Genomic DNA, 21,162 nt, shown 5'->3' with positions numbered 1-21,162 from the left:
GTGATGTTGCTGTTACTGTTTAGCCCAGTATCAATTAGCTTAGCTCTAACGTTATTGCTTAACTAACCTAAATGTTGGAGATTCCACCTCTGAAAAGGGATGCAGTCTTTTGACTATGTGTGCAGTGACCTTTCTGTGGCACTCTTCCGTCTGTGGCACCGACATCTTCCCCATTGCCGCTACGGTGAACGGAGTACGCCGAGCACATCGCGGAGCCTGGCTAGCAGGTTGTAAATTGTCTATGAAAAAATACGCGGGCTAATTTGTTAGCTGCCTCAACGTTGGCGCAAAACACATTATTTATTGCATATATATCGTTTTACTTACCGGATTCGGACTGCAGTGCAGTCACCGAGGTGCCAGACTGGGCGTCGGAGGAAGAGGCGTCGAAGACGGTACACGCATTTTTTTGTACTGCATGAACTCGGAGGTGCTTCATCATGTTCGACGTGCACCCTCCTAAGCACGAAACAGTCCTGTCGCACGTGTTACATTTCGCCGATATTTCATTTTTTTTAGTAAAATAAAGCCGCACTTTCGACCGCCGACGCCCGCTATCCGTGCTTGACTGACTCGCTCGGCTACATAGGCTCGGCTATGCTAACACTTCCGGCGGTGGGCGCTTCTTCGTTGGTGTTCAGCTGCTTCTTCTTCCGGTCGGCGGACTGGGTATCGAAACTAGGAATCGAAATTTAAACTTTTGAACGATTCCGGGAGAATCGGAAAGTTAGTCCCGGTTCCAATCGATACTCGATACCCAACCCTATGTGTGTGTTCTTGTATTGCTAGCCTTCTTGAGACATCAACAAGGAAAAGTAGCTTCTAACCATTGCATCTAATAGAGAATGTCTCATTTGCACCCTTGGTGGTGAAATCTATCAAAATTAGGGTGGTCCTAAAAAGGAGGGATTTTTCAAATTGACTCCGTTGCAAGTCTTGTGTATTCTTTGTAACTTGTTTGTGTGTGTTATGGCTATTGAGGTTTTTTTCCCCTGGTCTCAGTCTGGACTCCCTCCGTGAGAGTCCAGCCTTAGACTGAATATTTTTTTACTCACACCCCACCATCACCACCACCAATTTTTACCTGTTTTCCACCTTTTTAAGGGGTGGCAGAAGTTGGCTGACCCGTCAGCGGTCCGGTTCTGTCTCCCTGTAAGGTTTGTCTGCTCTTGAGTGGTACTGTGCTGAAAACTGTGTCTGTTTTAAAAATGCTCCCCCTCTGGCCAACATATGTAATAACAAGTGAGTGTAAGAAATTGAAATGCGCCCCCTTTGGCCAAAATTAATAATAAATAAAATAAATATGTATATAGAGACATACTGTAATAACTTGAAGTAAATAAGATTAAAAACCAACAATAAACAAAAAAATTAAAAGCTTACGTTTTTATATTTGCATAGTTTGTATACTGTATATTATTTATCTTATAAATACAAATCTTTATATATCTAGAAAGGGTGGTCCTAAAGAGGTAGGCATTTTTCAGAGGTCTCAAGAAGGTAACAAATACAAGAGTGTGTGTGTGTGTTTTAATGCATCTCCACACGTGTGTACCCTTTTGAAGTTGGCCCCCGTTATCATTGCAAATATTAAAAACATTTTTTGTTTGTGCCAATACGGTTTTTAAGTTATTCTATAATACATTTTCTGACTGGTTCACCTTGTCAAAATATCCCCAACTACTATAGTTTTTATGTTAATAATGTGTTGTTATTCATTTCCATTTAACCTTTAATTGTTAGACAACTAAAAAAAGTTTGATGCACAACTGAATGGAACAAGTTGGTGGAGATTTTGACAATTTGGGGGCGGGGGCCTGGATGAGGTCACTCGTCAGAAAAGTTATTTTAGAATAAGTTGACACTGTAACTACACAAACCTTCACACAGATTTATGTATGTGTGTATATACGTATGTGTATATATGTATGTAATGTCTTTATGTATGTATATAAGTGTGTGTGTGTGTGTGTGTGTGTACATATATGTGTGTGCATGTATGTATATACATACAGTATATGTGTATATATATACATGTATGTATATTTCTATGTTTGTACGTATATATATATGTATGTATATTTCTATGTTTGTACATATATGTATACATATACACTATATGTATGTGTATAAATATATATATGTGTGTGTGTGTGTGTGTGTGTGTATGTATGTATGTATATTTATACATGTGTGTGAGTGTGTCCATGTACTGTATGTGCACATGTCTGTCATTGTATGGAGAGCGTTGCAAGAAGGCATTTTGTGCATGCGTGTGTGTTGCAGCAAGGTTCTTGTTGCCATGGAGACGCTGGCCAAACATCTGTCCAAATGTCAACATCTTGGCTGGATGGATGTGATTGGTGAGTTGATGATGGACAGCTGGATTGTGGGGATTTACTGTTGCTATATCAGCAATGTACAATCGTGAAAGTAAACATCCAAAAGTGACGTCTAAACAAGCAGTAAAACATTTAATGTCAAACACAATCCATTCCGGGACGCTGGTAAACGGCATTTTTTATGAAATGTATTTAAAATAATGCATAGTCATACAACAATGATGAAAGTAGGGAGGTAAGTCTTTACATAAAGACTAAAGAGTTGGATTTATAGTGCACATGTTCTCATATTATTGACTTTGTTGTGACTGTAGCCATATTGTACTTAGCAACCAGGACGTGTGCCATCATATCACTGGTGTCTCCTGCAGCAGGTGAACATAAACGTTGGCAGAAGAACTAAATGCCTACAGGGAAGTAAAAGCCTGATGTCGCCATCCAGTGTTTGGCTGCCAATCAAATCACTTCATCCGCTGCCTGGCAGCGTGTCAGCCAATCAGCTGAGCTCTTCACAAGCTGCTTTCCTCAATCTCTTAGCCGCCAACAAAAGCAAGTACTCGTCTTACACACACTAAAAACAGTCCTGTGACTTTTTGTATGAGGCGACGTCCGTGTGTGTTACAGTGAAAACCGTCAAAATCCCTATGAGAACATGTATGAGACGGTGTCCAGTCATAGGAGAAAATGTTCCCATGTTTTACAAACGGTCATGTGACTTTCTCTATGAATATATATGAGAAAATGTCCTCAAACAATCATTCGACTCTCCATGTGCTGATTGTATGAGAGGACGTCCTCGTAGGCTAAAAAACAGTCAGGGGACTTTCCATATCTATCAATCAAGCAATCAAAGTTTATTAAATCACGAGTGTCTCAAAGGGCTGCACAAGCTACAATGACATCCTGGGCTCAGATCCCACATCAGGGCAAGAAAAAACTCAACCCAATGGGATACAATGAGAAACCTTGGAGGGGACCCCCCCACCCCCAGGGCGACCGGTGCAATGGACGTCGAGTGGATTTAGTTAATAGTATGAGAGTCCAGTCCATAGTGGATCTAGTTAATAGTGTGAGAGTCCAGTCCATAGTGGATCTAGTTAATAGTGTGAGAGTCCAGTCCATAGTGGATCTAGTTAATAGTGTGAGAGTCTAGTCCATAGTGGATCTAGTTAATAGTGTGAGAGTCCAGTCCATAGTGGATCTAGTTAATAGTGTGAGAGTCCAGTCCATAGTGGATCTAGTTAATAGTGTGAGAGTCTAGTCCATAGTGGATCTAGTTAATAGTGTGAGAGTCCAGTCCATAGTGGATCTAGTTAATAGTGTGAGAGTCCATTCCATAGTGGATCTAGTTAATAGTGTAAGAGTCCAGTCCATAGTGGATCTAGTTAATAGTGTGAGAGTCCAGTCCATAGTGGATCTAGTTAATAGTGTGAGAGTCCAGTCCATAGTGGATTTAGTTAATAGTGTGAGAGTCCATTCTATAGTGGATCTAGTTAATAGTGTGAGAGTCCAGTCCATAGTGGATCTAGTTAATAGTGTGAGAGTCCAGTCCTTAGTGGATCTAGTTGATAGTGTGAGAGTCCAGTCCATAGTGGATCTAGTTTATAGTGTGAGAGTCCAGTCCATAGTGGATCTAGTTAATAGTGTGAGAGTCCATTCCATAGTGGATCTAGTTAATAGTGTGAGAGTCCAGTCCATAGTGAATCTTGTTAATAGTGTGAGAGTCCAGTCCATAGTGGATCTAGTTGATAGTGTGAGAGTCCAGTCCATAGTGGATCTAGTTGATAGTGTGAGAGTCCAGTCCATAGTGGATCTAGTTAATAGTGTGAGAGTCCATTCCATAGTGGATCTAGTTAATAGTGAGAGTCCAGTCCATAGTGGGGCCAGCAGGAGATCATCTTGAGTGGAGACAAGTCAGCAGCACAGAGACATCACCAACGTATGCACAGATGAGTGGTCCACCCCGGGTCCCGACTCTGAACAGCTAGCGCGTCACCTGTGGTCACCTGATAACCTCACCACACAGGAGAGGAGGGCAGAGCAGAAAACAGACGGCAGATCAACTGGTCTAAAAGGGTCGTCTATTTAAAGGCTAGAGTATACAAATTAGTTTTAAGATGGGACTTAAATGCTTCTACTGAGGTAGCATCTCTAACTGTTACCGGGAGGGCCTTCCAGAGTACTGGAACATTACAATCAGCAAGATAAGATGGAGCTAGACCCTTTAGTATTTTATACCTAAGTAGTAAAACCTTATATAACAACAAGGACATGTGCCCGTACTGGACAAAACCAAAAGCTCCCCCCGGTCCAAACGGCACGGGGCAATTGGGTGGAAGAAGCACGGGAGCCTACTGTGGAGAGACCTGGGATACTGAATGAGGCTAAACACGTCCCCTCAGTACCTATGGCAAGATCAACTGATGGAGAGGGTGCAGAGAGTCCTGGCAGTAAGGTCATCAGCGAGATGATGGGAGGGAAGAGGACCAAGGAGGGACACAGCCCTGAGAGGAGAGGGTAGTACAAACATTTCCAGAAGCTGCTGGGAACAACATCAGATGCCATCATGACCTCAACATCAAAGATGGTCCCTTCACGATCATGGAGTTTGCTAAGGCAAAAAAAGCACACTGAGAGAAGGTAAGAGTGCTGGGCCGGACGGCATACTTCCTGAGGTCGTGAAGAAACATGGTCTCGACAACATCTTGCTTGAGTTCTGCAACCTTGCCCTGCTCGACAACAAGCTACCTGACATGTGGTCTCTCCCCAACATGTCAAATCTGGAGACCTCTACAAACCAGACAACTGCCAAGGCATCAGCCTGACTTGTATCGCTGCGAAGGTCCACAACCGCATGATACTGAACTGGATTCAGCATGCCATCGACCCCCACCTGAGGAGGGAAAACCAAAACGGCTTTCGAGAGGAGAGAACCACTCTATCCTAGATGCTGGCCCTGAGGAGACTAATCAAAAAGGGGAAGAAGAACAACCTGATGGTTGTATTGTGCTTTATTGACTTCAAAACGGAAGTGCATAGAGTCACCACTAGGGGATCCTGTAGGCCTATGGTGTCCCTCCCAACCTGCTCCGAGCGTTGGAGACCATGTATGCAAGTGCATGGGCCCAATTCACATAAGCTAGACCTCTTCAAGTCTACTATCGAACCCATCCTCATGTACGACTCCGAGACCTGGACCCTCAATGCGCGCCTTCACAAACGCCTTGACGGTTGCTATACCAACCTGCTTCGAAGGGTTCAAGGTTTATCGTGGCAGTCCCATCCCACTTTGGACCAAATACAGGGCAACCTACCTCGAGCAAGCACCCCTCTGAGCCAACGTCGCGCACAGTTTGCTGGTCACTGCTTCCGAGCTGATATCACAGCTCCTCCTTTGGAAACAATCTACCAGGGCTCACCTCACCTCACCTACCCCGAAGTAATCACACGGGACACTGGGATACTTGTTTCAGAGCTGGGCTCTGCCATGTGTGACCCCGACTGCTGGTCTCTCGGCTATGGCAGCACATTGATGATTATGATGCACGGGCCAAAGTGATGACCCAAGATGGCGGCAGTGAGGAGTTTGACATTCAGGCTGCGGTCATGCAAGAAAAGACCCCTGCCCCCTTCATCTTTGTCATAGTCCTGGACTACGTGTTCAGGAATGCCATCAGTGGCCGAGAGCAGGATCTAACTCTTACACCAAGGAGGTCAAGAAGACATCCCGCAGTAGTCCTGACTGACCTAGACTACACGGACGGTCATCTGCCTGCTTTCCAACCAAATACAAGAGCTCTTAAAGGCCTACTGAAAGCCACTACTAGCGACCACGCAGTCTGATAGTTTATATATCAATGATGAAATCTTAACATTGCAACACATGCCAATACGGCCGGGTTAACTTATAAAGTGACATTTTAAATTTCCGGCTAAACTTCCGGTTGAAAACTCCTTTGGATATGACGTATGCGCGTGACGTAGCCAGTAGAACAGAGGTATGGCTCCCCCATTGAGGCCAATACAAAAAGCTCTGTTTTCATTTCATAATTCCACAGTATTCTGGACATCTGTGTTGGTGAATCTTTTGCAATTTGTTTAATGAACAATGAAGACTGCAAAGAAGAAAGCTGTGGGTGGGATCGGTGTATTAGCGGCTGGCTGTAGCAACACAGCAAGGAGGACTTACTTGGATAGCAGACGCGCTAGCCGGCAACCGCTGGAACGCAGGTGAGCACGGGTGTTGATGAGGGCTGGCTGGCGTAGGTGGAGCGCTAATGTTTTTATCATAGCTCTGTGAGGTCCGGTTGCTAAGTTAGCTTCAGCGTCGTTAGCAACAGCATTGTTATGCTTTGCCAGGCTGAGAATTATTAACCGTGTAGTTACATGTACATGGTTTAATAGTATTGTTGATCTTCTGTCTATCCTTCCAGTCAGGGGTTTATTTATTTTGTTTCTATCTGCATTTAAGCCCGATGTGCTATCACGTTAGCTCAGTAGCTGAAGAGCTTCGCCGATGTATTGTCGTGGAGATACAAGTCACTGTGAATGTCCATTTCGCGTGCTCGACTCTCATTTTCAAGAGGATATAGTATCCGAGGTGGTTTAAAATACAAATCCGTGATCCACAATAGAAAAAGGAGAGTGTGGAATCCAATGAGCCAGCTTGTACCTAAGTTACGGTCAGAGCGAAAAAAGATATGTCTTGCACTGCACTCTAGTCCGTCACTCTAACGTTCCTCATCCACGAATCTTTCATCCTCGCTCAAATTAATGGGGTAATGGTCCGAATCGCTCTAGCTGCGTTGAAAACAATAGGAAAATATGAGGGAGTGAACAACTGACAATGTCACGCTACTTCCGGTAGGGGCAAGGCTTTTTTTTATCAGAGACCAAAAGTTGCAAACTTTATCGTCGATGTTCTCTACTAAATCCTTTCAGCAAAAATATGGCAATATCGTGAAATGATCAAGTATGACACATAGAATGGATCTGCTATCCCCGTTTAAATAAAACAATTTCATTTCAGTAGGCCTTTAAACAGAGAGGAGTCCGAGTGTTGACTCCTCTCACAACAACTTCAAGCACCTGGACTCATGGGTCAACTCCGCAGAACAAGATCTAAAAGTGAGGGAGGCACTTAGGGCCCTGAGAATGTATGAGATGAGATCCTCATGCATTAAAAAGATTGTAAAAACAGTCATGTGATTTGTCAGTATTTGACTTTTATTTGAAATAATATTGTAAGTTTCCAGGATGTAATTGTCGGCGTTCTGGCAAACTTGATCCCCTTCAACAGTCATTGATGTTGTTGTGACGTCATAGAGCTGAAGCGCGCCTCCTTCCATTGGCTGTCATGTGGTCAGAGGGCGGAGCCTAACACCTGGAGCAAGATGTTCTGCGTCCTTTCCGACTGTCATCTACTGTTGCTGGACAACCTGGAGGTAAAAGGGTCTTCTTTTCACTTCCTGGAGACATTTCACAGTAAAAGTCCGAGTTTGAGCAGACCTGGGCAATAAAATGTTAATCTTTTTAATCCGGCTGCTGGATGTTTTTCAGATTATATTTTAATCCTTTAACATCGAAGCTGTAGCCGGCAGCAGGCTGTTGCTGTGCTATTTTCATATTACCGTGAATCTTCAACTATTTAAATTATTATTATTATTATTATGCTGAAAAGGGATATTATGTAATTTGGTGTTTCAATTCCTACGTGAGGCCCGGGGGCCATTTTTGGCACGCAGCTAATTTTTTTACAGCTTGTGGTACTTTTTAAAAATATATTTTAAAAAAAAACATTAAAAATTGAATACAATTGTTTTTACTTTAAAATTGTCATTGCTAAAAAGACCCAGTCAAGGCTTCAATTACTGTACTTTACATCAAATATAAAATTAGTTTGGGAAAATATTGCATATTTTGTGTTTGCCGTTAAATAAAATAAGATTTTCTTTGGCAAATAGGGCTTAAAACAAAATCTTCTGGATTCCTAAGACCTTACGTCCGTTTTTTTTTTCATTTGTCATTGCTCAAAAAACAATAACAAAAGCAATGTTGTTATGAATTATTGACAATATATGTGGCTCTAATTATATCACATCAAAAATTCCACTTTTTCGGGAAAATATTGCAAATTTTGTTTTCCATATAAATAAAACAAGATTTTCTTTGACAAAAATGGCTTAAAACAAAAGCAATGTTGTTATGAATTATTGACATAAAAGTGGCTCTAATTATATCACATCAAAAATGCCACTTTTTCGGGAAAATATTGCAAATTTTGTGTTTTCCATATAAATAAAACAAGATTTTCTTTGACAAAAATGGCTTAAAACAAAAGCAATGTTGTTATGAATTATTGACAATATATGTGGCTCTAATTATATCACATCAAAAATTCCACTTTTTCGGGAAAATATTGCACATTTTGTGTTTTCCATATAAATAAAACAAGATTTTCTTTGACAAAAATGGCTTAAAACAAAAGCAATGTTGTTATGAATTATTGACATAAAAGTGGCTCTAGTTATATGTCACATCAAAAATGCCACTTTTTCAGGAAAATATTGCAAATTTTGTGTTTTACATATAAATAAAACAAGATTTTCTTTGACAAAAATGGCTTAAAACAAAAGCAATGTTGTTATGAATTATTGACATAAAAGTGGCTCTAGTTATGTCACATCAAAAATGCCACTTTTTCGGGAAAATATTGCAAATTTTGTGTTTTCCATATAAATAAAACAAGATTTTCTTTGACAAAAATGGCTTAAAACAAAAGCAATGTGGTTATGAATTATTGACATAAAAGTGGCTCTAGTTATGTCACATCAAAAATGCTACTTTTTCGGGAAAATATTGCAAATTTTGTGTTTTCCATATAAATAAAACAAGATTTTCTTTGACAAAAATGGCTTAAACAAAAGCAATGTTGTTATGAATTATTGACATAAAAGTGGCTCTAATTATATCACATCAAAAATGCCACTTTTTCGGGAAAATATTGCAAATTTTGTGTTTTCCATATAAATAAAACAAGATTTTCTTTGACAAAAATGGCTTAAAACAAAAGCAATGTTGTTATGAATTATTGACATAAAAGTGGCCCTAGTTATATGTCACATCAAAAATGCCACTTTTTCGGGAAAATATTGCAAATTTTGTGTTTTCCATATAAATAAAACAAGATTTTCTTTGACACAAATGGCTTAAAACAAAAGCAATGTTATTATGAATTATTGACATAAAAGTGGCTCTAGTTATGTCACATCAAAAATGCCACTTTTTCGGGAAAATATTGCAAATTTTGTGTTTTCCATATAAATAAAACAAGATTTTCTTTGACAAAAATGGCTTAAAACAAAAGCAATGTTGTTATGAATTATTGACATAAAAGTGGCTCTAGTTATGTCACATCAAAAATGCCACTTTTTCGGGAAAATATTGCACATTTTGTGTTTTGAATCCATTTTAGACCGTTAGTAGTGTTTTTCATATCTATTATTGTTTGACTAATTTCCCTTGATCAATCATTTTGTTCCAGTATGTATTCTCATTAAAAAGTAAAAAAACAAAACATTTAAATAATAATACAATAGCTAAGTATCGTAAATATGTGTCTTGTCACAGTGTGTGTTTTTCCTTAAACACATTTAACTGCTGGACAAAGTTCTTGATTTTTTTCCGCCTGAGCATAAAAAGCCCTGAAGACAAGTTGTCCATCCGTCAATCAAGCTCCGTCCAGCTGGGAGATTATTTCAAGTTGCCATCCTGCAGGTTCATCCTCTGCTCCTGTCGGAGAGGGCGGAGACTTGTACCGTGTGGCTGCTAAGACACACCCTCCACGTGAACGCGGCGCCTCGCCACTCCGCCCACAAAGGTGAGGGCACACGGCACGCCATGGACCTGGAAGACCAGACGGGTGAGAAGAATATGTATTTCATATTTGCTCTTTTGCCGTCTGCTTGTCTTTGTGCGGCGGCGGATGTTTGTCAGAGATTACGTTCCTAATCTCGGCGACATGTCGGAAAATAGGCTGATAATCTGTGGGCGCCAAAAAAAAAACATAATCAAACTAAATGATTCTCGCATAAAAAGACGCAAATGTGTATTTTTGTACCATTTTATTTCATGGTTTTCGTTCAATGAAATGTAAAAAACATTTACAGTCGTGGTCAAAAGTTGTAAAGAACATCCTGTCATGGCTGTTTGGAGTTTCCAACTCGTATTTTTTGGTGATGTAGTGATTGGAGCACATACTTGTTGGTGACAAAAAACATTCATGAAGTTTGCTTCTTTTATGAATTTATTATGGCTCTACTGAAAATGTGAGGGTCAAAAGTATACATACTGTATTTTTCGGAGTATAAGTCGCACCGGCCGAAAATGCATAATAAAGAAGGAAAAAACCATATATAAGTCGCACTGGAGTATAAATCGCATTTTTTGAGGAAATGTTTTTGATAAAAGCCAACACCAAGAATAGACATTTGAAAGGCACTTAAAGGCCTACTGAAAGCCACTACTAGCGACCACGCAGTCTGATAGTTTATATATCAATGATGAAATCTTAACATTGCAACACATGCCAATACGGCCGGGTTAACTTATAAAGTGACATTTTAAAATTCCCGGGAAATATCCGGCTGAAACATCGCGGTATGATGACGTATGCGCGTGACGAAGTCCGAGTAACGGAAGTTATGGTACCCCGTAGAATCCTATACAAAAAGCTCTGTTTTCATTTCATAATTCCACAGTATTCTGGACATCTTTTGCAATTTTTTTAATGAACAATGAAGGCTCCAAAGAAGACAGTTGTAGGTGGGATCGGTGTATTAGCAGCGGACTACAGCAACACAACCAGGAGGACTTTGTTGGAGCGCTAGCCGCGCTAGCCGCCGACTTCACCTTGACTGCTATTCACGTTTAAATAAAAAAAAATCATTTCTTTATTTAAACGGGAATAGCAGATCCATTCTGTGTGTCATACTTGATCATTTCGCGATATTGCCATATTTTTGCTGAAAGGATTTAGTAGAGAACAACGTCGATAAAGTTCGCAACTTTTGGTCTCTGATAAAAAAAAAAACCTTGCCCCTACCGGAAGTAGCGTGACGTTGTCAGTTGTTCACTCCCTCATATTTTCCTATTGTTTTCAACTCAGCTAGAGCGATTCGGACCGAGAAAGCGACGATTACCCCATTGATTTGAGCGAGGATGAAAGATTCGTGGATGAGGAACGTTAGAGTGACGGACTAGAATGCAGTGAAATACTTTTTTTTTTCTCGCTCTGACCGTAACTTAGGTACAAGCTTTTTCTATTGTGGATCACGGATTTGTATTTTAAACCACCTGGGATACTATATCCTCTTGAAAATGAGAGTCGAGAACGCGAAATGGACATTCACAGTGACTTTTATCTCCACGACAATACATCAGCGAAGCTCTTTAGCTACTGAGCTAACGTGATAGCATCTGTCTCAAATGCAGATAGAAACAAAATAAATAAATCCCTGACTGGAAGGATAGACAGAAGATCAACAATACTATTAAACCATGGACATGTAACTACACGGTTAATAGATCTCAGCCTGGCAAAGCTTAACAATGCTGTTGCTAACGACGCCATTGAAGCTAACTTAGCAACCGGACCTCACAGAGCTATGATAAAACATTAGCGCTCCACCTATGCCAGCCAGCCCTCATCTGCTCATCAACACCCGTGCTCACCTGCGTTCCAGCGATCGACGGCGCGACGAAGGACTTCACCCGATCATCCATGCGGTCGGCGGCTAGCATCGGCTAGGCGTCTGCTATCCAAGTAAGTACTCCTTGTTGTGTTGCTGCAGCCAGCCGCTAATACACCGATCCCACCTACAACTTTCTTCTTTGCAGTCTTCATTGTTCATTAAACAAACTGCAAAAGATTCACCAACACAGATGTCCAGAATACTGTGGAATTATGAAATGAAAACAGAGCTTTTTTGTATTGTATTCAATGGGGAAGCCATACCTCTGTTCCCCTGGCTACGTCACGCGCATACGTCATCCTCCAAAGGCTTTTTCAACTGGAAGTTTAGCGGGAAATGTAAAATGTCACTTTATAAGTTAACCCGGCCGTATTGGCATGTGTTGCAATGTTAAGATTTCATCATTGATATATAAACTATCAGACTGCGTGGTCGCTAGTAGTGGCTTTCAGTAGGCCTTTAAAATGTCTAAATATTAGTGAACAACAGGCTGAATAAGTGTACGTTATATGAGGCATAAATAACCACGAAAAAAATGACAATTAAATTTGAAACATAGTTTATCTTCAATTTCGACTCTTTAAAATTCAAGATTCAACCGAAAAAAAGAAGAGAAAAACTAGCTAATTCGAATCTTTTTGAAAAATTTTTAAAATAATTTATGGAACATCATTAGTAATTTTTCCTGATTAAGATTAATTTTAGAATTTTGATGACATGTTTTAAATAGGTTAAAATCCAATCTACACTTTGTTAGAATATATAACAAATTGGCCCAATTTAATTGTCATTTTGTTCGTGTTTTGTCCTCTTTTAAACCGTTCAATTAAGTGTAAATATCATTAATTATTAATAATAACATAGAGTTAAAGGTAAATTGAGCAAATTGGCTATTTCTGGCAATTTATTTAAGTGTGTATCAAACTGGTAGCCCTTCGCATTAATCAGTACCCAAGAAGTAGCTCTTGCTTTCAAAAAGGTTGGTGACCCCTGCTTTAGGGGCTCCGTAGGGCCGCACAAGAAATTACTTTTTTTTTAAAATTTAATTTAATTTTTTTAATTATTAAATCAACATAAAAACACAACACTTACAATTAGTGCACCAACCCAAAAAACCTCCCTCCCCCATTCACACAAAAGTTTCTTTCTGTTATTAATATTTCTGGTTCCTACATTTTATATCAATACAGTCTGCAAGGGATACAGTCCGTAAGCACACATGATTGTATTTTTTTATGACAAAAAATAAATAAATAAAATAAAATACCATACACCCCCCCTACCCCCGGTCCGTGGGACAAATTTTCAAGCGTAGACCTTTCCGCAGTTACAAAAAGGTTGGGGACCTCTGCTTTAGAGAGTAAATGGGACAATGGAAAAGGAGGATTATCCCCAAATTCTTCAGGACAAGCTAAAATCATCAGCCCGGAGGTTGGGTCTTGGGTGCAGTTGGGTGTTGCTGTTAGAATAATTATGTACAAGTTATCACACAACTCTTATGCTTAAAGGCCGTTGCTATAGTTATCTATTGTGCTCACGTTAGACTTTTCGATCTGTGCAAGGACAAAACTTCTTATCTTCCACGGCATATGAGGGGTGGCCTCAGCCGCAGATGTTATCTTTGTTTTAGCCTGCTAACAGCCAAGGACTTCAAGTACCTCAACGAAGACAAGATGACAGCACGCAGACGAAGCAGAGACAAGGCCCCCAGCACATTCCGTCACGTATTGTGCGTACTGGAGCTGCTTTGCATGATATGTGTGACCACTCCTTTTTAGAGGCGGCCTCGGTGATGCTGACTGGGGAAATCCTGAATGAATAGAGCAACGCGGGAGCTGTACCTTAGAGCGTAGAGCGAGACTGTGACTGAGTGTGCAGCTCCACGCGTTCTCCTCATGAGCTAAAGTGAACTCTGTCTCTGCCTGGTTCCTTGCTTCTTGTTCTGTTTAATAGATGTCATCGGTGTGTGAACCTGACAGTTCCAACAGGACAATGACCCCAGACACACCTCAAAAGTGGTAAAGGAATGGCTAAATCAGGCTAGAATGAAGGTTTTAGAATGGCCTTCCCAAAGTCCTGACTTAAAGGTGTGGACAATGCTGAAGAAACAAGTCCATGTCAGAAAAGCAACACATTTAGCTGAACTGCAGCAATTTAGTGGTCAAGCAGAAGCTTGTGGATGGCTACCAAAAGCGCCTTATTGCAGGTCAACTTGCCAAGGGACATGTAAGTAAGGCTGAAACGACGCGTCGACGTAGTCGGTTACGTAAATACGTCGATGCCGTTTTTGTGCGTCGACGCGTCGCATATTTACGTCACACTACCGTCATGGCGAAGCGCAAAGCAGGCGATCAAAGCAGACGATGCGAGCGGTGCGAGCGAGGGGGGAAAAGCATGCCAAAAGTGGTCAAAAGTGTGGGAGTATTTCAATACACGGCCTAATAATGTTGTTGTATGCACACTGTGTCGAGCGGAAATGGCCTATCATAGCAGCACAACGGCTATGAACCAACATTTGAAAAGAAAACCATCAACTAGTCAATCGTCCGCGTTAGCATACGTTGTCATCGTTACACAAAAACATGAATGTGTCATTTGTATCTGCTAGGGGTGTAACGGTACGTGTTTTGTATTGAACCGTTTCGGTACGGGGCGTTCGGTTCGGTACGGGGGTGTACCGAAGGAGTTTCTAAGCTAAAGCTAAAGTGTTAACAAGCTGCTTCGCGCCTCTGCCTCTGTCTCAGCACGCAGCATTGTCCCACCCACACAACCATCTGATTGGTACACACGCAGCATTGTCCCACCCACACAACCATCTGATTGGTACACACGCAGCATTGTCCCACCCACACAACCATCTGATTGGTACACACACAGCATTGTCCCACCCACACAACCATCTGATTGGTACACACGCAGCATTGTCCCACCCACACAACCATCTGATTGGTACACACGCAGCATTGTCCCACCCACACAACCATCTGATTGGTACACACGCAGCATTGTCCCACCCACACAACCATCTGATTGGTACACACACAGCATTGTCCCACCCACACAGCCATCTGATTGGTACACACGCAGCATTGTCCCACCCACACAGCCATCTGATTGGTACACATGCAGCATTGTCCCACCCACACAACCATCTGATTGGTACACACGCAGCATTGTCCCACCCACACAACCATCTGATTGGTACACACGCAGCATTGTCCCACCCACACAACCATCTGATTGGTACACACACAGCATTGTCCCACCCACACAACCATCTGATTGGTACACACGCAGCATTGTCCCACCCACACAACCATCTGATTGGTACACACACAGCATTGTCCCACCCACACAACCATCTGATTGGTACACACGCAGCATTGTCCCACCCACACAACCATCTGATTGGTACACACAGCATTGTCCCACCCACACAACCATCTGATTGGTACACACGCAGCATTGTCCCACCCACACAACCATCTGATTGGTACACACGCAGCATTGTCCCACCCACACAGCCATCTGATTGGTACACATGCAGCATTGTCCCACCCACACAACCATCTGATTGGTACACACGCAGCATTGTCCCACCCACACAACCATCTGATTGGTACACACGCAGCATTGTCCCACCCACACAACCATCTGATTGGTACACACACAGCATTGTCCCACCCACACAACCATCTGATTGGTACACACGCAGCATTGTCCCACCCACACAACCATCTGATTGGTACACACGCAGCATTGTCCCACCCACACAACCATCTGATTGGTACACACACAGCATTGTCCCACCCACACAACCATCTGATTGGTACACACGCAGCATTGTCCCACCCACACAACCATCTGATTGGTACACACACAGCATTGTCCCACCCACACAACCATCTGATTGGTACACACGCAGCATTGTCCCACCCACACAACCATCTGATTGGTACACACGCAGCATTGTCCCACCCACACAACCATCTGATTGGTACACGCGCAGCATTGTCCCACACACACAACCATCTGATTGGTACACACGCAGCATTGTCCCACACACACAACCATCTGATTGGTACACACGCAGCATTGTCCCACCCACACAACCATCTGATTGGTACACACGCAGCATTATCAGCCAATCAGCAGTGCGTATTCATAGCGCATGTAGTCAGCGCTTCAGCGTGGAGCAGATAGGTGTTTAGCAGGTGAGCATCAGGCAGCGGACTCTCCCCAAATGATAATAAACACCTCCCAGTCAACTACTAGTAACATCACTATGAGCCCGTTGACCTACTAGAAATATAAACTGCAGCTCAGCTCACTCGCAGTCCTGGCTTGAGGTGAAGGCTAATTAGCTCTCAGTTCCAGCCACATCGACCCCTTCTGAGCGCCTATTTTCAGCTGCTGGGAATATTGTAAACAAGAAAAGAAGCAGAGCATGTAGACATGCTAACCTTTCTTCATTACAACTGTTAGTCACTCACTGGAATGAGTAGAATTGGTTATTGTGTACTGTGTTGGACTGGATGTTTATTTTGCACATTTTAAAAGCAATACTTAATGTTTACAGTGCTCCAGAATATTTAGATTGGCACTTTTTTGTATTGGATGTTTATCTTTATTTTTGCACATTTTAGCAAATAAGCAATACTTTCACTTTTGTTGACATGTTTACACTGTTGTTACAGAATATTTCCTTTTGCACTTTTTTGTATTGGATGTTTATCTTTATTTTTGCACATTTTCAAGCAAAATAAGCAATACTTTTACTTTTGAAACGCTTATACTATTGCAGAATATTAAGATTTGCACTGGATGTTGACTTTTATATTTGCACATGAAAAAGCAAATAAGCTACTTTTAATTTTGTTGAAGGTTAAACGTTTTAAATGTTTACATTGTTACAGAATATTTAGTCATGTTGTTGTCAATGTTGACTGAGTGGCCATACTTCTTTTTTTTTTGTAAATAAAAGCCACGTCTTTTGAAAAAAACGGGCCTACATTTATTTTTTCATCTTCATTTTGAATAAAAAAATAATCGGTAAAAGGAAAAATAATCTATAGATTAATCGAAAAAAATAATCTATAATTGACCGATTAATCGAAAAATAATCTATAGATTAATCGATAGAAAAATAATCGTTAGCTGCAGCCTTACATGTAAGCAAATATTAACATTGCTGTATGTATACTTTTGACCCTCACATTTTCAGTAGAGCCATAATAAATTCATAAAAGAAGCAAACTTCATGAATGTTTTTTGTGACCAACAAGTATGTGCTCCAATCACTACATCACCAAAAAATAAGAGTTGTAAACTCCAGACAGCCATGACAGGATGTTCTTTACAAGTGTACGTAGACTTTTGACCACCACCGTATGTGTCATATGCTAACACCAGTCTCTCTGTCAGCCTGGCGCCAACATGGCGCCGCGTCTCTTCCCGACCGTGCAGCGTGGCGACAGAGCGTGCTCAGTAGCGCCGCCTTGGACACACCCGGCGCCAAAGTGACGGTGAGGGGAGGTTTTTTTTGTGTAGTTTTCACCAAGTACGCCAACGTTACCTTGACTGCGCAGGGCTTCCTGTCCAGGACGTTGAAGCAGTCTCTTCGGAGAACTCGCTCCCATCCCAAAGTGTTCCGCCAGAGCAGCGTCAACATGGCCGACGGCAGGTAACTCACACACCCGACTGACACGCAGCAAATTCACCCATCGACTGAAGTCTACAGCTGCCGTGTACGCCACACCACTTCACACATTCCAATCATCCTGCACTTTCAACTACTTTTCAACTTTAAAAAAGTCCCACTTTTTCCCACCCATTTTTCTTTCAACTAAGTTGCGCACATTTTCCGAATAATTCAAAACATTCCACTTACTCGGGACATTTGGACTATCTATTTTCATGACCAAAAAACGATCAACCAATTCAAGCCAAAGTCAAAATGCTCCATGTCAATTGCTAATGTTAGCATGCTAATATCAGAATGCTAGCTTTTTAAGCTCATTTTGCCATTATGCACCTCAGAGTACATTATTTTGTTCTTTTATGCATTTCAATTGCTAGAATGCAAATAATAATGCTAGCTTTTTTTGCATTATTATGCATTATTATTATATTTTCTCTACTTTTGCAGGTATACTGCTCAGAGTCAAATGAATTATCACTTGATGCATGCTAGCATTAACATGCTAGGTTTGACTATTTATTTATTTTTTAGCAAATTTTGCAAATATACAGTCATATAATTTGTTACTTGGCTCTATTTGACTGGTGTGCTAACAGTTAAATTTAGTAAGTATACACCTCAGAGTCAAATATGTCACTTCACACATATTAACCGCTAACATGCTAATATGCTATCTTTTTAGCAATTTTTTAGGGTGTACCCCTCAAAGTCAAATATGTTATCACTTGATTCATGTTAGCATGCTTTTTTTTAACATTTTTAAATGTTAGCAAGTTTTGTATGTATGTATAATTTGGTACTTGGCTCATGTGTTAACTGTTAAAATTTCAGTTCGGCTTGGGATTTTCAGTGTGTAAATGTCCTCATAGTGTGTGTAAATGTCCTCACAGTGTGTAAATGTCCTCACAGTGTGTAAATGTCCTCGGAGTGTGTGTAAATGTCCTCAGAGTGTGTGTAAATGTCCTCAGAGTGTGTGTAAATGTCCTCACAGTGTGTAAATGTCCTCAGTGTGTGTAAATGTCCTCAGAGTGTGTGTAAATGTACTCAGAGTGTGTGTAAATGTCCTCAGAGTGTGTGTAAATGTCCTCAGAGTGTGTGTAAATGTCCTCAGAGTGTGTGTAAATGTCCTCATAGTGTGTGTAAATGTCCTCACAGTGTGTAAATGTCCTCATAGTGTGTGTAAATGTCCTCACAGTGTGTAAATGTCCTCGGAGTGTGTGTAAATGTCCTCATAGTGTGTGTAAATGTCCTCAGAGTGTGTGTAAATGTCCTCACAATGTGTAAATGTCCTCAGAGTGTGTGTAAATGTCCTCAGAGTGTGTGTAAATGTACTCAGAGTGTGTGTAAATGTCCTCAGAGTGTGTGTAAATGTCCTCATAGTGTGTGTAAATGTCCTCGGAGTGTGTGTAAATGTCCTCATAGTGTGTGTAAATGTCCTCAGAGTGTGTGTAAATGTCCTCACAGTGTGTAAATGTCCTCAGAGTGTGTGTAAATGTCCTCAGAGTGTGTGTAAATGTACTCAGAGTGTGTGTAAAGGTCCTCAGAGTGTGTGTAAATGTCCTCACAGTGTGTAAATGTCCCCAGAGTGTGTGTAAATGTCCTCACAGTGTGTAAATGTCCTCTCAGAGTGTGTGTAAATGTCCTCATAGTGTGTAAATGTCCTCACGGCGTGTAAATGTCCTCAGAGTGTGTGTAAATGTCCTCAGAGTGTGTGTAAATGTCCTCAGAGTGTGTAAATGTCCTCAGAGTGTGTGTAAATGTCCTCATAGTGTGTGTAAATGTCCTCATAGTGTGTGTAAATGTCCTCAGAGTGTGTGTAAATGTCCTCATAGTGTGTGTAAATGTCCTCAGAGTGTGTAAATGTCCTCATAGTGTGTGTAAATGTCCTCATAGTGTGTGTAAATGTCCTCAGAGTGTGTGTAAATGTCCTCAGAGTGTGTGTAAATGTCCTCAGAGTGTGTGTAAATGTCCTCAGAGTGTGTGTAAATGTCCTCATAGTGTGTGTAAATGTCCTCAGAGTGTGTAAATGTCCTCATAGTGTGTGTAAATGTCCTCATAGTGTGTGTAAATGTCCTCAGAGTGTGTGTAAATGTCCTCAGAGTGTGTGTAAATGTCCTCATAGTGTGTGTAAATGTCCTCAGAGTGTGTAAATGTCCTCAGAGTGTGTGTAAATGTCCTCATAGTGTGTGTAAATGTCCTCAGAGTGTGTAAATGTCCTCATAGTGTGTGTAAATGTCCTCAGAGTGTGTGTAAATGTCCTCATAGTGTGTGTAAATGTCCTCATAGTGTGTGTAAATGTCCTCATAGTGTGTGTAAATGTCCTCATAGTGTGTGTAAATGTCCTCATAGTGTGTGTAAATGTCCTCATAGTGTGTGTAAATGTCCTCATAGTGTGTGTAAATGTCCTCAGAGTGTGTAAATGTCCTCATAGTGTGTGTAAATGTCCTCAGAGTGTGTGTAAATGTCCTCAGAGTGTGTGTAAATGTACTCAGAGTGTGTGTAAAGGTCCTCAGAGTGTGTGTAAATGTCCTCACAGTGTGTAAATGTCCCCAGAGTGTGTGTAAATGTCCTCACAGTGTGTAAATGTCCTCTCAGAGTGTGTGTAAATGTCCTCATAGTGTGTAAATGTCCTCACGGCGTGTAAATGTCCTCAGAGTGTGTGTAAATGTCCTCAGAGTGTGTGTAAATGTCCTCAGAGTGTGTAAATGTCCTCATAGTGTGTGTAAATGTCCTCATAGTGTGTGTAAATGTCCTCAGAGTGTGTGTAAATGTCCTCAGAGTGTGTAAATGTCCTCATAGTGTGTGTAAATGTCCTCAGAGTGTGTGTAAATGTCCTCAGAGTGTGTGTAAATGTCCTCAGAGTGTGTGTAAATGTCCTCAGAGTGTGTGTAAATGTCCTCATAGTGTGTGTAAATGTCCTCATAGTGTGTGTAAATGTCCTCATAGTGTGTGTAAATGTCCTCATAGTGTGTGTAAATGTCCTCATAGTGTGTGTAAATGTCCTCAGAGTGTGTGTAAATGTCCTCATAGTGTGTGTAAATGTCCTCAGAGTGTGTGTAAATGTCCTCATAGTGTGTGTAAATGTCCTCAGAGTGTGTGTAAATGTCCTCAGAGTGTGTGTAAATGTCCTCAGAGTGTGTGTAAATGTCCTCATAGTGTGTGTAAATGTCCTCATAGTGTGTAAATGTCCTCATAGTGTGTAAATGTCCTCATAGTGTGTGTAAATGTCCTCATAGTGTGTAAATGTCCTCATAGTGTGTGTAAATGTCCTCATAGTGTGTGTAAATGTCCTCATAGTGTGTGTAAATGTCCTCAGAGTGTGTGTAAATGTCCTCATAGTGTGTGTAAATGTCCTCAGAGTGTGTGT

The 21,162-nt window shown here is 41.2% G+C and overlaps 1 protein-coding gene across 1 annotated transcript in view; it reads left to right on the top strand.

The window, feature by feature from the left end:
* Positions 1-21,162, top strand: part of LOC133632654 (disabled homolog 2-interacting protein-like) — an 82,554-nt gene that overhangs the window by 31,846 nt on the left and 29,546 nt on the right. Inside the window, exons 15-18 of the mRNA XM_062025210.1 lie at positions 7,668-7,786; positions 10,119-10,263; positions 17,519-17,619; positions 17,683-17,777. Of these exons, the coding sequence (XP_061881194.1) occupies positions 7,668-7,786; positions 10,119-10,263; positions 17,519-17,619; positions 17,683-17,777 (460 nt within the window). The remainder of the gene's footprint in view (positions 1-7,667; positions 7,787-10,118; positions 10,264-17,518; positions 17,620-17,682; positions 17,778-21,162) is intronic.

This window comes from Entelurus aequoreus, linkage group LG17 (genome assembly GCF_033978785.1).
Source record: "Entelurus aequoreus isolate RoL-2023_Sb linkage group LG17, RoL_Eaeq_v1.1, whole genome shotgun sequence".
In the NCBI taxonomy this organism is placed as follows: Eukaryota; Metazoa; Chordata; class Actinopteri; order Syngnathiformes; family Syngnathidae; genus Entelurus; species Entelurus aequoreus.
This window is presented reverse-complemented; position numbering and strand designations above follow the sequence as displayed.